The 18,160-nt window shown below is 39.3% G+C and overlaps 1 protein-coding gene across 2 annotated transcripts in view; it reads right to left on the bottom strand.

Moving 5' to 3' along the window:
- The window catches only part of MRPS31 (mitochondrial ribosomal protein S31), a 38,875-nt gene that overhangs the window by 14,953 nt on the left and 5,762 nt on the right, over positions 1–18,160 (bottom strand). For both annotated transcript variants that reach the window (XM_036250061.1, XM_036250062.1), the window contains 3 exons: positions 7,436–7,594; positions 5,545–5,685; positions 680–759 (listed from right to left, as the gene is read on the bottom strand). In XM_036250061.1, coding sequence (XP_036105954.1) covers positions 680–759; positions 5,545–5,685; positions 7,436–7,594 — 380 coding nt within the window. The remainder of the gene's footprint in view (positions 1–679; positions 760–5,544; positions 5,686–7,435; positions 7,595–18,160) is intronic.

Raw genomic sequence — 18,160 nt, 5'->3', positions numbered from 1 at the left:
AAATGAAAGTCACTTGTAAGCTGGAGATCATCTGTATTGAGTCTCTTCATTTATTTTGTCACTAAATCAAATCTGATACCAAGCAAAAAGATACTCTTATTTCTCTTTTAATTAGATTTAACATGGCAAATTTGAAGGATTTGACTTCTTGCCCAAAGAAGAAAGGAGAAAGAATAGAGAACAGACTGTGTGTTAAGAGAAAAAATACTACAAGTCGGCTAAATATATTCCCTGCACGCTCTTCTTCCCATCACCTAAGCAATCACTGTATCAGTAAGTTGCATCTACAAATGCTATCTATCTCTTCTAGACAATGAGATGCCTTAGGGCAGAAACCATAGTGTATCTTTCCATAATAGTATAGAGGTACATTGCAAATGGTAGGGGGTCATTAATGTTCTACCCCAAATTAGAAGCCAATCTATACAGCTCTGGACTCATGTGGCTGGTAGTCAGCCCTTACCTCTCCTTGTCTCATGGAATGCAACATTTCAAAAGAAAAATCTGACCAAGACTAACAATGTCAACAAGTACATTCATAAGCAGGATCCAGACCAATAACAATAACAAGATGGGATGTTAAAATACCTGATAATTATGTAATCAAACATTAAGGATATTTTTGAAAGATGGCATTTCTCTATACCTGAGAAATAGTGTTATTCTTTTCTTAACAAACCTGTTTCAGGTGCCTCATCAGTAGCTGCCTTAGGATCAAAAATATGAAGTCTCTTCCCCTTGAATATATTTTTCCTAAAACTAAAAAAGAAAAAATAATTTATTTAATGAATACTTTTATACACTGTCAATAAAAATTGAGAAAAATTTTATATAAAACATTCAATATAGATATAAAAATAATTCCACTGATTGACACCAAACATTTTAACTAAACTGCCATACTTTAGGACTGATAACTACAAACAGGAAGAAATGAACTTGAATTTTTATATTATAATACAAGAAAGCGGTTAAAGCAGTCTAATTTCCAAAATATCTAATTGGAAAGATGTAGCCTGATTTGCCATAATTTTTATTTTCTCCATCTCATATTAATGTTTTAGAAAACTCAATATGTGGGAAGCTATCAAAACATGCAGAATTAGAAGTTGTTATAAACGAATCCAGGACTTCCAGTCAAGATGACCAAGTAGGTAACTCTGCGCTTGCTCCCTTCCTGACACCATATCAAAACCACAACTAAGAAAACAAATTACAACTAAGTTACACCACCACTCTTGAGAACCACCTGAAGACTAACAAAACAGAACTCCTATTAACTAAGGATATAAAGAAGCAGCCTCCTGATACTGGTAGGAGGGGCGGAGATGTGAAAGGACGGGCCCCACACCCATGTGTGTTGGTTATGAATCTATCTCCAATGCAGATGTCCTCCCTGAGGGGCAAGGGTTCCCAACCCCACACCAGGGCCCCCAGCCTGTACCACCAGTGCCAGGAAGAGGAGTCCCCACAGCATCTGGCTGTAAAAATCAACGTGGATCCTGTCCTGTTGAGAGGGAGGTCCCAAGCGTTCCTCTTAAAGGGTCCGCACACAGACTTACTCACTAAGGGACTCACTAGATTTGAGCTCCAGTATTGGGGCGGCAGCTCCAAGTACCAGGGACAAATGGGGAAGAACTGAATTGTGTGGTTTCAGGGTACAGTCTGGAGGGGCAGTTCTCTCCAGTACTCAAAGTGTTGGCAGGTGCCACTGCCCCCTTGCTGAACTCTATCCCTACCAAGCCTGCAAGTGCAGGCTACTGCTATATCTGAGTCTCCATCAAACTTGCTCACCCTGAGAACCACCCCACCCCACTTGTGCACAGAGCGGAACCTCTTTCAACAGCTGTTACTCATAAGTGGCCAGCCTCAGCCCTTGCTGTGGACTTCCCTAAAATCTCTGAAAGGTCCCAAACAAACCCCAAACAAAAAATAGCTAGCCTCAGTGAGCCCTGTACTTCTTGCTAAGTGGTCCCCAGCCCAGCACCAGTGGCAGCTGGCTTCTGGCTTCTGGCCTAGGTTTGCAGCATAACCTCTCCTAGGCACCTCCAAACCCAGTAGAGGCACCTACCAAACACTCACTTTGTAGGTCCTACCAAGTGGCTTTGGGGTTAGGCTCAGATAGCAGTGGACTTGGGACTGCACTGGAGCCCCACCCAAGAGGCCCCAGAACTAACACACCCGATGACTGTTTTCAGACCACACAACAGCACACCCAATTAGCTCCACAAACAACACACCCATAGGGTAGTCTCAGCAGGCACCCTGCTATAGCAAATCCCAATCCATGGGGTCAGACCCCAAACAACAGTTCATCTGCTATAGTCACAGCCAGTCCTCACAACCAGTCAGCCTGAGGATCAACCCCAACCACTGATGTGCCAACAGCAATTGAGGCTTAATTTTTAACTACAACTGGAGGGCACACACTACCTACACAAGGGACATTTCTAGAGCACCCAACTCAGGTGATCAGGGAGACTGTGCCACTGGGCCCCACAGTACACCTACTACATAAGGCTACCCTGGCAAGATTGGGAGATGGATCAGATCCACTCAGTATATAGAAACAAACACAGGGAGGCAGCCAAAATAAGGAGACAAAGAAACATGTCCCAAATGAAAGAACAGAACAAAGCTACAAAGAACTAAAAAAAATGGAGGCAAGCAATCTACTATATGCAGAGTTCAAAATACTGTTTATAAGGATGCTCAATGACCTTAGGGGAAGAGTAGGTGAACTTAGTGAGAACTTACAGAAAAAGATAGAAACCATAAAATGAAGACTACCTTAAATATAATCAATAGCAATTAGATGCAGTAGAGAATCAAATCAGTGGTTTAAAAGATAAGGTAGCAGAAAACACTCAAAAAGAACAACAAATAGAAAAAAGAATTTAAAAAATGAGGATACTTTAAGGGACCGCTGGGACAACATCAAGCTTAACTACATTTGCATCAGGAGAAGAGAGAGCAAGGGACTGAAACCCTATTTAAAGAAATAACGACTGAAATCTTCCATTGCTTGCAAAGGAAAGAGACATAGAAGTCTAGGAAGTGCAGACTCCAAACAAGATGAACCCAAAGAGCCACCCCCGACACACACAAAAAGTTGTTAAAGACGTTTATCTTAGTTTAAAGGCAGAAAACATTGCATGTTTAATTACAAATTATAATTATAAATGATTGTACAGATAAATCAAAACATTCTCACAAAGTAATTGTTTCATAATTTTAAATAATGATTAACTTTATATAACTACTGAAATTGATGTCAGAGAGTTAATAGGTAACTTTTTCTTGTATAATTTAATCAATTGCTTTAGGCTTCAATTCACATTCATACTTGAGTACATCTACTGGCAGATTAAAACCAGTTTATAAAGGTAGGGTTAGTTTTAAAAATAATTTTGAATTGCTTTTTTCTACTAAATTAAACTGAAAAATGCAAATACCATGTTAAAATTAGACAAGGTGATCTCATATCACGTATTTTCCTCTAGCAGGTTCCCAAGTATTTGTAAACAAAGACATTTATGCTCCAGAACTATCCTCAGTGCCTTGCATTCTTCTCCCCATGCAGCAGTCCCTCAACCTCAAGCCAGATGGACAAGATGATGGATTAAAGGAACTCACAGTAAAGAGGGAGTGATTCGGCAAAGTACTGAATTTTGTTATTTTATTCTTTTGGTTAATCCTTACCCAAGGATATTTTTCCAGTGATTGTTTTTTGTTTTTGTTTTTTTTTTTACATAGAGTGAAAGGGAGGGAGGGAGAGAGAGAGAGAGAGAGAGAAACACTGACGTGGAGAGAGACACATCTAATGGCTGCTTCCCGTATGGGGATGAACCTGCAAGCCAGGTATGTGTCCTTGACCGGGAATTGAACCTGAGACCCTTCAGTCCGCAGGCCGACACTCTAACTGCTAAGCCAAACTGACCAGGGCAAAGTATGGAATTTTAAAGAGGAAGAGAAAGAAACAGACCTTTGCTGTGCATATACTTTACATATTTCTTTCCTATTCTTCAGGAAAGACATTCAAGCCAGACTTCACTTTCAGCCTTCTACAGAGGGGGAAACAGACCGATGAGGCTCTGAAAGTCCCTAGTCACAGAATTAGTCAGTGGCACAATGCCAAGATTCTGAGGCAAGCCAGTGTGACTCCAAAGCCAGTGCTCTGTGACTCACACCTCTGTCTCTAGCTAAAAATACTCAGCCCAGGCCTGGATTGTCTCAGGCTGTCCTAAGTCACAGCAGGGTGAACAACTTGGTATCTCACCATTGCTTCCCCTTATTCAAGAGTCCTTTAAATCAGCTTTTTAACATAGTCATTATATGCACATAACACCTTTCCTACTTTTTAAATATTTTTTAGCTTCTCCCTTGTTACCTTCTAATTTTTAATGATAGCTAATACCATTAAAAATCAAACTATGATATAGCATTCTGCTGTAGTTGCATGGAATTATCTCAAAGACTAATTCAAAGAAGATTCGATTTAAATATTCTCGAGGAATCTAAAGTAAAACTCTAATACACATTCTACTTTATTCAATAATATGTCATAGCTATAAAATCACTTTAAATTAGTAATTCAAATAATCTTCCAAAGTCACAGTAACCTCTCAAACTTCCTTTATTAACTACTGACCATCTTTTCCAATCTTCCTGTACAAATTAGTAATTTAATACCTGGAAGGAACTAACTCAGGTTGCTGTGACTGTACTTAAAGCCCATAAAATACACATCAAAATTCTATTTGTGAACACATTTGCTATAAAGTTGAGTTAGTTTTTGTCAGACCATGCTAAATATCTGGTTCCCCCTCCCAACCATCACTTATGGGTTTGATAGAGAATGAACATAAACTTTATGTAAATATAGACAGCTTTCTGTTATAAAATAGGTAAAGAAGGGCTTAGCATCTATAAGAACTGTAAATTGCTAAATTCAAATCGCCACACGTGCTCTACACCACTTTAAGGTATTATAAGATCTTTCTCTGATGAGTTATTTCTCTAAAATATGAATAAAGATGGTTACATAAAGATACAAAGGGTATATGAACATACACTATTAGGCACATATCAGAATGAAAAATACTGCTTCTCTGAAAACATTCATTTGTTCAAATACAGTTAGGTCTACTTATTCTAAATCAGGATACCTCTATTCCCCAGGGGTAAAGGTAAGGCAGTGCCCATTTTATATTTACGGTACAGAAAAGTATAGAAATCTTAAACTGGCCCTGGCAGGGTAGCCAAGTTGCGGGTGTGAGAATCAACCAATGAATGCATTGAAACCAAATGAAAACAAATCGATGTTTCTCTCTCTCTCGCTCCCCCTCCCTCTCTAAAATCAATCAATCAATAAAAAGATTAAAAAAAAATCTTTCCCTCTCTAGGAAATGGTACATGGAGAGTAAGGAGACAGATATAAATGCATCCATAATGCTCAGATACCTATCAGCAATAATACGCACAACAATAAAGTAAACCTACAATGAAACAAACAAAACCAGATAGACTGCAAAGTTTCAATACCTTTTTCTAAGATCAGCGGTCTTCTCCTGGCCAACATAATTGTCAGATTCTTCATCAAACTGAATCTGATGAACTGGTCTTGTACTAACTCTAGCTGTGGCAGATTTGGCAACTTTCAAATCTGATATTATGTTACTGAAACTGAAATAAGAAAAAGTCAATTGTATTACAAATTCTGTGCAGTAATTCAACATAATTTATGTTTAAATAGAAGATTATATGTCACATATCAACATTTACATTCCACAGACCACCAAGATTTACTTCCTTCCATGTTTTAAAACTGCCAAAGTGGCCGTGGTCGGTTTGGCTCAGCGGTTAGAGTGTTGGCCTGCGGTCCGGAGAGACTCGGGCATTTTCCTCAGTTGCAGTTTGTCCCTGGCCCTGGTTGGGTCATGCAGGTGGCAGCCACTCGATGTGTCCCTTTCACATTGATGTTTCTCTCTCTCTCCCTCCCACTCTATCTGAACAAAAAATGGAAAAATGTCCTCAGGTGAGGATAAAAAATAAAAATAAAAAATAAATAAATAAAACTGCCAAAGTGGGCTTTGGGAGGGACATGGTGACATCCATAACAGTGTAAACAATAAAAATAAAGTTAAAAAAAAAAAGATGTTCTTCAGATGTGTTCATTTAAAATATAAAAGTGTCACTTATGTAAAATTATCAAGCATCTAGGGCAGGTGATATATAATCAATATCTGTATATTGATCACATAGATTAAAACACTAAATTAAAGTTGACATTTAGCCATATTTATTGCCTTGTATTTGTTCAAATACAAATACATGAGTGATCTGATTGACAATCCAGTCAACTCTATTTTTTTTAACTTCCCGAGAGAAATCTTGAAACATGCTGAGAACTATGGATTTAGATCGCTCTCCAAATCAATGCAGCACCACCTGACTACATCTTAGCACGAGTGTTATAACCTGGTATAAAGTAATGAGAGATGAGAGAAGTGAAAAGATGTCAGCTAAAACTTAATAGTAAGAGGGAATAGGGGAACTGGCTTGAAGATTATCATATTGTGCATAAAAACAGAAAACTTTTAATGGAAAAAAATTAATCTTCTCAGAGAAACTGTCTTATTCTGTTATTCATTTATTTATTTTTAACAGCATTACCGAATTTATCATTTCTTTTTCAGGGTAAAGAAACTGTAACTTCTGAAAAGAAAAGTTTAACCACTCAAATGGTCTTTTAAAAACTGTAATCTGCCCTGGCCGGTTTGGCTCAGCGGTTAGAGCGTCAGCCTGCGGTCCTGAGAGGCCCGGGTTCAGTTCCCGCTAAGGGCACGTACCTCGGTTGCAGTTTGTCCCTGGCCCTGGTCGGTGGTGCGGGTGGCAGCCACTCGATGTGTTCCTTTCACATCGATGTTTCTCTCTCTCTCTCTCTGTTCCTCTCTCTCCCTCCCACTCTACCTGAACAAAAAATGGAAAAATGTCCTCGGGTGAGGATAAAAAAAACAAAAAACCAAAAAAAACTATAATCTTACTAAGACATGAGTTTTTAAAAAAAAATCAAATTGCACCCAGACGGTGTGGCTCAGTGGACTGAACATTGTCCCATAGTCTGAGAGGTCCTGGTTTGATTCCCGGTCAGGGCATATGCCTGAGTTGTGGGGGGCATGCAGGAGACAGCTGATCAATGTTTCTGCCTTGCGTTTATGTTTCTCTCTCTCTCTCCCTTCCCGTCTCTCCCTTAAAAAAAAAAAAAAAAAAAAGTCAATAAAAACATTAAAAAAAAAATCAAATTGCTACTATACCATTTATGAGGCAAATGTTACATAAAAATAATATATTATGTATATTACTCACCAGTTACATGAAAATAGCCTATTTTGAGGTATCAACATTACTGACATTAACTATTTGATTCACTAACCTAATTTTAGGTCTCTCTCCATCTTTCTGCACCCTTGAGGCTGCCTCGTGCTGCTGGAGCTGCCTGAGCAGCTCTGACTTGGTTGTCTGCTTGTCAAAAGGGAGAGAATCTGCAACAGCAGATGTAGCAGCCACCAACTCAGGACTCAGGGACTCACTTCTGAAAAAGAAAGTGAGAAACAAATGAGAAAGAAAAAAGAGGCATTACTTATTATGCCACTAGTGTAGCGGGAAGTAAAATGATTTTTTTCAGAGAAAATGTTTTTTTTCTTCAAAAAAGTATCATTCAGCCCTGGCTGCTATGGCTCAGTTGGTTGAGCATTGTTCCACGGACCGAAAGGGGGCTGGTTGGATTCCCAGTCAGGGCACGTGCCTGGGTGGAGGGTTTGTTTGGAGTGTGTACGAGCATGCAGGAGGCAGCTGATCAACATTTCTCTCTCACATCAATGTTTCTCTCTCTCCTCTCCCTGCCTCTCTCTCTAAATCAATAAAAACATATATTTTAAAAGTATCATTCAATTTCTGACAAAATCAAGAATTCTTAAATATTAGGTATCGGTTTTATATAAACTTAAATGTGGAGTGAATACTTGCTGAAGCACAATACTAACTTAGAAAAATGTATTAACGTGGAGGGATAAGGATCAGCCTTAAAAATGACAAATTAGTGGGTTTTTAATTAGGTGCCATTTTATTTCAACAACAGTATATATTACAATCAAATATAAAAGTGGCTAAACCTGTTCATAGAGAAGCTTTATTCATAATAGGTTAAAACTGGACACAACCCAAATATTTACCATCAGGAGAAAAACAAATTGTGATTTATCCATAAGGTAGAATAGTACTTAGCTCACGCAACAAAATGACTGAAACTGTGTAAAAGAAGTTAGTAAAGCCCAGCCAGTGTGGCTCAGTGTACTGAGCATCGTTCCATGGACTGAGAGGTCCCAGTTAGATTCCCCATCAGGGTACATGCCTGGGTTGTGGGCTCCATCCCCAGTAGGGGATGTGCAGGAGGCAGCTGATTGATGGCACATCAATGTTTCTATCTCTCTCTAAAAAAATCAATAAAAACATACTTTAAAAAAATGAATAAACATTGTAGGGGAGCCTCTACCATCAAAATACAGGGATCTTGGGCCTTGGCCAGTTAGCTCAGTTGGTTAGAGCATCATCCCCATACTCCAAGGTTGTGAGTTCGATCCCTGGTCAGGGCCAACACAAGGAAGAATATATGCACTCCTATGTTCATAGCAGCACTTATTTATGATAGCTAAGATCTGGAAACAGCCCAAGTGCTCATCAGTAGATGAGTGGATAAAAAAGCTGTGGTACATATACACAATGGAGTACTTATGCAGCTATAAAAAAGATCTCTTATCCTTTGAGACAACATGCAGGGACCTGGAAAATATTATGCTAAGTGAAATAAGCCAGTCAGAAAAAGACAAGTACCACATGATCTCACTTATTTGTGGAGCATAATGAACAAAATAAGCTATCAACCAAAAGAGATCCGGAATCATGGAAGTAGGGAACATTGACAAACCTCAGAGGGATGGGAGGTGGGTGGGTGGGAAGAGATAAACCAAAGAACTTATATGCATATATGCACAACCGACTGACATGGACACTAGGCTGGGGAATGCAGGAAGCGGTGAGGAAGTAGAAAAGAGGGGGTCGTAGGGGAAAAAAGGGGGACATCTGTAATACTTTCAACAATAAAAAATGTATAAATTTAAAAAATAAAAAAATAAAGAATCAACCAATGAATGCATAAATAAGTGGAACAACAAATTGATGTTTCTCTCTCTCTCTCAAATCAATCAATAAACAAAAGTGTTAAAAAAATACAGGGATCTCATTTCTGATAAAAACACTCAGCAATGTGAGAATGGAGGGATCATATCTTGATATATTAAAGGCCATATATGAAAAACCTACAGCCAACATCACACTCAATGGGCAAACACTGAAAGCATTTCCCTTAGAACAAAAACAAGACAGGAATGCCCACTTTCCTTCTCTTATTTAACATAGAACTGAAAGTCTTAGCCACAGCAATCAGACATGAAGAAAAAATAAAAGGGATCCAAATTGGAAAGAAGGAAGTGAAACTGTCATTATTCACAGATGATATGATATTGTACATAGAAAACCCTAAAGACTCCATCAAAAATCTACTAGACTTAATAAATGAATTTGGCAAGGTAGCGGGATATAAAATTAACGTCAAGAAATTGATGGCATTCTTATACACAAATAATGAACTCACAGAAAGAAAAACTAAAAAAAAAATCCCATTTACCATTGCGCCCCACCCCCTCAAAAAAAGTAAGATACCTAGGAATAAACTTAACCAAAAAAATAGAGTACCTATTTGCAGAAAACTACAGGCTTGAAAAAAAGAAATAGAGGAAGATATAAAAAAGTAGAAGCACATACCTTGTTCATGGATTAGAAGAATTAACATCATTAAAATGTCCACACTACACAAAGCAATCTATAGATTCAATGCAATCCCCATCAAAATACCAACGACGTATTTCACAGAACTAGAACAAATACTTCAAAAGTTCACATGGAACCAAAAAAGACCCCGAATAGCCACAGCAATCTTGAAAAACAAGGACAAAGTAGGAGGGAATCACAATACTGGACACCGGGTTATACTACAAAGCCACTGTAATCAAAGCAGCCTGGTTCTGGCACAAGAATAGGCATATAGATCAATGGAACAGAACAGAGAACCCAGAAATCGACCCAAGACATTATGATCAATTAATATTTGACAAAGGCAGCAAGAGCATACAATGGAGTAAAGACAGACTCTTTAATAAATGGTGTTGGGAAAATTGGACAGCTTCATGCAAAAAAAAAAAAAAAAAAAAAAATGAAACTAGACCATCAACTTATACCATACACAAGAATAAACTCAATATGGATAAAAGACTTAAATGTGACTCATGAATCCATATAAATGCTAGAAGAAAATATAGGTAACACAATTTCAGACATCATATGCTGCAGAATTGTCACTGATACATCACCTAAGGCAACAGAAACAAAGAAGAAAATGAACACATGGGACTACATCAAACTAAAACGTTTCTGCACAGCAAAAGAAACAACCATCAAAATGGAAAGGGAACCCACTATATGGAAGAGCATAATTGCCAATGATACATCAGATAAAAGGTTAATTTCCAAAATATATAGAGTACTCACACAACTCAACAAAAGGAAGATAAAGAACTCAATTAAAAAATGGGTAGAGGACCTAAATAGACAACTCTCCAAAAAGGACACACAAATGGCCAAAAGACATGCTCAACATCACCAATCATCAGAGAGATGCAAATTAAAACAACAATGAGGTATCACCTTACATCTGTCAGAATTGCTGCCATCACCAAATCATCAAACAACAAGTGCTGGCGAGGGTGTGGAGAAAAGGGGTCTCTAGTACACTGCTGGTGGGAATACAGACTGGTGCAGCCACTATGGAAAACACTATGGTGTTAACTCAAAAAATTAAAAATTGTTGATCTGCCATTTGACCCTGTAATCACACTTCTAGGAATATATCCTAAGAAGCCAGAAACACCAATCAGAATGAATATATGTATCCCTATGTTCATAGCAGCACTATTTACAATTGCTAAGATCTGGAAACAGCCCAAGTGTCCATCAGTAGATGAATGGATAAAAAAGCTGTGGTACATATACACAATGGAATACTATTCAGCTGTAAGAAAGAAAGATCTCTTATCCTTCAAGACAACATGGAGGGACCTTAAGAGTATTATGCTAGCCAATCAGAGAAAGACAAATAACACATGATCTCACTTATTTGTGGAATATAATGAACAAAACAAGCTGATGATCAAAACAGACCCAGAGACATAGAGAGGAGTATGGTCCAGACTGACAAACCTCAGAGGAGGGAGGCAGGGGAGATAGATGAGATGAACCAAAGAACTTATATGTATGTATGCATAACCAGTGAACATAGACAACAATGCTGGTGGGTTGGGGAGGCAGGATGGAGAGAAGGGTATCTAGGGGGGAAAAAGGAGAAACATCTGTGACAAAAATAAATTCAGAAAAATTGGGAAAAAATACAGGATCTTTCTTTCTACATAGATTTTTAACAAGGTGATGAGACTTCTTAAAATAAATTGTTGCTTGGCCAGTGGTTAGAACATCGACCTTCACACCAAAGGGTTTCAGTTTCAATTTCTGGTCAAGGGCACATACCAGGTTCAATCCCCAGGCCTGGTTGAGACGTGTTTGGGACGCAACCAATCAATGTGTCTCTCTTATATGGATGTTTCTCTTTCTCTCCCTCCCCCGCGTCCCTCCCTTCCACTTTCTCTAAAAATCAATGGAAAAATATCCTGAGGTGAAGATTAACAAACAAAATATCTTTTAACAATCTATTCTATCCTATAATTCAGAATATTTCATGAATACATACTTTTAAACTTTATACCCTTCCGTGCTTCTGAACTTCTTTAAAATGAACTGTGCAACATAAACAATTCCAGAAAAGGAACCCTGATGAAGTGAAAGATACTACGTATAGACACGTAAATTGGCATGACTTTTGGCAGACAATTTGGTGGCATATATCATAAACCTAAAAAATATACAAATTCTCTGACCTGACAATTCCAATTCTAAGAGTATTTGTCTAAAGAAAAAAGCTATATAGAATTTGAGTGATTACTGCACTCTCCAAACTCAAGACCTAAGAAATTCTATCCACTGTGCCTGAAAGGCAAATCACCTCTCAGCTATGTGCATGGGAGATGTTTCTCAGTTTTAGCCCCTCCATACAGAACAATGCTAAAATTTAGAAATGGTTTCTGAACAGAGATCAAATCTAGGGCAGTGTCAAGAAAACAGGTGTAAAGATGGCCATGGCTGTAAACCCTCTGTTAAGATCTTGGAAAGATTTTAAATGGTGCCTCAGAGAACCTTTCAACAGGCAAAAGGACTTCTAAGAAACATAAGGGTGTGGTCCACAGTCTCTTGGGAACTCAATGTTTGGTTCCCAAACAGTGCCCTAAGAAATCCTAAGCACAACAGGTTAATACAGTGTCTATCACTGACCCTGTGAATACTAACTGAAGGTAGTGCACACTTCTCACATTAGACTACTGTATTCCTTTTGATGATATATCTTTGTGAAGATGGTTTTCTGGCAATTGCTGTGATAAAAAGCAAGTTTTCTTAAAAAATTAATGCAGCACAGGAAATGAGAGTGGTGGTATCCACTCTGTATTATCATTATTATTAATTTTAGAAAGAGAGGAAGGGGAGAAAGAGAAACATCAATTTGTTGTTCCATTTATTCATGAATTCACTGGTTGATTCTTGTATGTGCCCTGATCAGGGATTGAACCTGCAACCTTGGCATATCGGGATGATGCTCTAACCTACTGAGCAACCCAGCTGATTCCAAGGCTAGGTCATAAAAACAATATAAATTCCTCCTGTCTCGCATTCTCTTGGGACACTCACCCTAGGAAACTAGTCACCATGCAGTAATAAAGCCCAGGCCACATAGAGAGACCACGTGTAGGTGTTTCTGCTAACAATTCCAGTCAAGGCCTCAGTTGACAGCCAGCATCAACTGCCAGACCTATGAGCGAGCTAATTTCAGATGATTCCAGAACCTGGACCTCCAAATCTCCCAAATGAGGCCCCAGACATTATGGAGCAGAGATTTACTCTCCACCTTGCTTTGTTCAAATTGCTTACCTCAGAATCCATAGCATAAAAAATGTTTTTTGTTTTTTTTTTCATCTATCTTCAGTTAGAGCAGGAGGGAGAGAAGAAGGAAGAGAGAGACAGAAACATCGATGTGAGAGAGACAGATCAATTGGTGCCACCCACACAACCCCAACCAGGGCCAGGGACAAGCTGCAACTGAGGAACCAAGGTATGTGCCCTTAGTGGAAACCGAACCCAAGACTCTCTGGTCCACGGGTCGACACTCTAACAGCTGAGCCAAACCAGCCAGGGCTAAAAAATATTTTTTTATGCCACTCAATTCTTGGGCAATTGTTATGCAGCCATAGTAACTAAAAGCAGGCCATGCATGAAGCAATGATGACAGTGCATCATGAACCAAAGATGACAACCCAATTCTGTGCATCTGGAATCCTTTAAAAAGCAGGGAGGGAACAGTAGAAATCATTAAAAGACAGATTTTTAAAAACTCAAACAAATGTACCTCAGTCACTAATCTTTTGATGTAAGTCTAAACTTCTTTGAAGATAGGACCACTGATAGCAGTCCCAAGATATATCATTTATATAAACACCATACACATAGCACATTCTCCAATATTTCCAATTTTGATTTCTTTAGGTAGAAACATAGAGCAAGAACTTAAAAATGCTTACAAAGAAATCTGAATATAGAATTTTCCCAAGTTTTTATGCTTGCCTCATTCATACCTAATTAGAAAGCAATTTACAGAATCTTTTCATGGAATTCATCTCACTTTAACCATTTCTGTAATAGTTAATTGTGTAACTATAAAAACAGCACAATGGGTCATAAACAGGTCTGGGAGCTAACAAGCAACTCACTCTTGATAATAATGTATATATATGTTTGTGTGTGCATTATCTATTTTCAAATATATATATATATATACATACATTTTTATTTTGTTTCAAAAGGAGAAGGAGGAGGTTCCTATTTTGGGCACTCACTGTTTGAATCAACTTATGCTTTCCAGGGTTTTTTTTTTAACTTTCTTTTCTTGTTTTTTAAATCCTCACCCAAGGATATTTTTCCATTTATTATCAGATAGAGTAGGAGGGAGAGAGGGAGGGATAAGCATCCATGTGAGAGAGACACATTGACTGGTTGCCTCCCACACGACCTAACCAGGGCCGGGGACAAACCACAATCAAGGTACGTGCCCTTGACTGGAATCAAACCCACCACTCATTGGTCTGTGGGCTGTTGCTCTAACTGCTGATCCAAACTGGCTAGGGCTCCGGGGGTATTTTTTAAAATATGTTTTTATTGATTTTAGAGAGAAAACAAGGGAGAGGAAGAGAGAGATATAAACATCAATGAGAGAGAAACATCAACATTGATTGCCTGCCTCCTGCACACCCCCTGATAAGGAATGAGCCCACAACCAGGTATCAAACCAGCAACCTCTTGGTGCATGGGTCGATGCTCAACCACTGAGCCACTCCAGAGGTATTTTTGATACAATGTAGGAAACAAGAAATTCCATAAAAGTTCTGAATATAATAAAAGATAAGATCATTCTGGAAAGTAGGAATCTACCTTACCTGTTTATTCTACTAAGAGAAATCAGTGATGAGGAACTTAAAGCCACATACTTTATTACTTAAATCAATGATGTCATTCATGTAAGACATTATCATTATAATACTGCCATTTAAACACCACAAATGCTAAAATATCACAGATTGTACTTATAATTAGTGAAATATAATACTTTTTAAAAAACATATTTATTGTTAAATGTATTACAGATGTCTCCCCCTTTTCCCCTACTGACACCCTCCTCCCAGATCCCACCCTTCCTCCTGCCTTCCCCATACTATTGTCTGTGTCCATTGGTTATGCATATATGTGTATATAAGTTCTTTGGTTTATTGCTTCCTGCCCACCACTTCCCTTTGAGGTTCCTCAGTCTAACAACCAATTTGTACTTCTTAATTCCTTCACCCTTTTTGCCCCTCCCCCATCAGGCAACTGTCAAAAAGTTCTCTATATCTATGAGTCTGTTTCCGTTCTGCTTATTCATTTTGTTTGTAGATTCAACTGTTGATAAACATATATTAATTGCCATTTTATTGTTCATATTTCTGATCTTCTACTTCTTCAAGAAGACCCTTCAACATTTCATATAATACTGGTTTGGTGGTGATGAACTTCATTAGCTTTTCCTTGTCTGGGAACTCTTAATATGTCCATCAATTCTAAATTATAGCTTTGCAGGATAGAGTCATCTTGGTTATAGGTCCTTGCTTTTTATCACTTTGAATATTTCTTGCCACTCCCTTCTGGCCTGCAAAGTTTTTTTTTGAGAAATCAGCTGATAGTCTTATGGGAGCTCCCTTGTAGGTAACTAACTGCTTTTCTCTTGCTGCGTTTAAAATTCTCTCTGTCTTTAACCTTTTGAATTTTGATGATGATGTGTCTTGGTGTGAGCCTCTTGAGGTTCATCTTGTTTGGGACTCTATGTTCCCTGGACTTGTATGTCTGTTTCCTTCACCAAGTTAGGAAACTTTTCTATCATTATTTTTTCAAATAAGTTTTCAATTTCTTGCTATCTTCTCCTTCTGGCACCCCTATGATGCAAATGTTGGCATGCCTGAAGTTGTCCCAGAGGCTCCTTACACTATCCTCATTTTTTTGGATTTTTTCTTTTTGGTGTTCTGATTGGGTGTTTTTTGCTTCCTTATATTCCAAATCAATGGTATGCTTCATGGCTTTACCTACTCTACTATTGATTCCCTGTAAATTATTCTTTATTTCAGTTAGTGCCTCCTTCATTTCTGACTGTGCATCCTTCATTTCTGACTGGCCCTTTTATAGGCTCTTGAGGTCCTCACTAAGTTCACTGAGCATCCTTATAACCAATGTGTCGAACTCTGCATCTGTTAGATTGCTTATCTCCATTTCGTTTAGTTCTTTTCCTGGAGTTTTGTTCAGTGCTTTGTTTCTTTGTCTCCTCATTTTGGCTGCCTCCCTGTGATTGTTTCTATGTATTAGGTAGAGTTGCTATGTCTCCTAGGCTTCGTAGGGTCGCCTATTATAGGGTCCAGTGGCATAACCTCCTTGATCACCCCAGCTATGCCCTCAAGGTGCCCCCCTCATGTGGACGGTACACTCTTGTGTTGTAATTGAGTCTTGATTGCTGTTGCATATCAATAGGAGAGGTTTACTCAGGCTGATAGCTGTAAGGACTGGCTGGCCCACTGACCACTGACTGCCTTGGAGGATCAGCTATGCACGGGCCCACTACACAAAGGAAAACTTACTTCAGTGGGGCTCTGGTATCCACTGAATCCACTCCTTGAGTGTGTTGCTTGTGGAGGTGGTTGGGTGCTGGTGCTTTGGCATGGTCTGAAGCTGTCCACTGGGTGTGCTGTCTCTGAGGCAAAGTCAGCCACTGCCTGTGTTCTACTCGGGGCTACCAAAGTGATTTGCAGATGGCTGCTTCTTGTGTTGGGCTTAGAGGTGCCCAGGCAAAACCAAGGCTAGCTGCTTCTACTGCCATGACTGGAGCCACTTAGTGAGAGATATGGAGATCGCTGAGGCCAGATGCTGAATGTTTAAAAGAATTTAGGAAAATCTGAAGCAGGATCCAAGATGGGCCAATCCTATGGTAAAGCCACTGGAAATGGCTTGGGAGAGACTGAAAGTTGGGTGAGGCAGGGCCTCAGGGAATCACCAGGGTGGGGAAACAGTATAAGCCAGATTGCTGGAGTCCCAGATATGGTGCCTGTCTACTGGCCCCATGAGGGAAGGGCTCACTGAAGGAACAACTGCCTCCGTCAGTTTGTCCAGGATAAAGCTGCCCTTTCAGCTCTTTCCCAGATACCAAACAACTCAGTTCTTCCTCCTATATGTCTCCGGTGCCTTTCAAGCTGCCTCCCCCACACTGGAGCCTGGAGGGAGCAGTCCGAGTAAGTCCATGTGCAGGCCCTTTAAGAAGAACTGCCTGGGGCTCCAGCAGCCTCAGCCTCCCTCAGCCTCAGTTCCTGCTGGTTTTTCCAGCCAGAAGTTATGGGGACTTCTCTTCCTGGCACAGGAACCCTGAGCTGGGCATCTGGTGTGGGACAGGGACCTTCCCAGCTGAGGTGTCCCTCCTGATTTTTGTCCACCACATGTGGGCACAGGACCAGCCCATCTGCACCTCCACCCCTCCTACCAGTTTTGATGTGGCTTCTTCTTTAATTTCATAGTTGTAGGACTTCCATTCAGCTCAATTTCAGGTGGTCTGGAATTATGATTGTTCTGCAGCTAGTTGTAATTTTGATGTAATTGTGGGAGGACGCAAGTACTGTGTTTATCTATAACCCATGCCACCATCTTGACTGGAATTCCAAAATATAATACTCTTAAAAGCACAAGTAATTACAATATTTTGAGGAAACTACATAAACTCGAAGTACCAAAAATTATTAGTCAAGAGAAGTCGTATAAAACAGTTGTAAACAAGATGCTAAAATTACATGCTAGGTGGAATTGTTTAAATGGAAATTTCATATAAACAAGCACTTCAGAGACATGAAGCTACCTTCAAATCAGGATGTAAATGATTTGTTAATTAACAACTTAAAGAGAAAATTGACCCGTCCCGCAGGTCGAGCAAGAGGACTCTAGAGGGGGAGTGAGGATGAGGAGGGACAAGAGATTCGAGAAATGGAGACAAGACAGGGCTCTGATCAAGTCTCTTTATTCTGGGGAGATCCACAGTATATATAGGGCAAGAAGCAGAAAAACAAGAACATTTGTTGCCAAGCGATAAGTTTGTGGTAACCACTGGGAAGCAATTTCTCAGGTAAATATCACATAAATATCCCGGGTGGAACAAATGATAAACAGAGCATAACTGGCTGAGTAAATGGTTACTTAAAGGAATGCAGAAACATTGTATGCAGAGATGCAGAGATATCCTGCCTTGGGGCAGGAGATGGCAGAGCAGATT

This window comes from Molossus molossus, unplaced genomic scaffold, assembly GCF_014108415.1.
Source record: "Molossus molossus isolate mMolMol1 unplaced genomic scaffold, mMolMol1.p scaffold_m16_p_9, whole genome shotgun sequence".
In the NCBI taxonomy this organism is placed as follows: domain Eukaryota; kingdom Metazoa; phylum Chordata; class Mammalia; order Chiroptera; family Molossidae; genus Molossus; species Molossus molossus.
The sequence above is the reverse complement of the archived record's forward strand: the minus strand, read 5'-3'. Positions and strand labels throughout refer to the sequence as shown.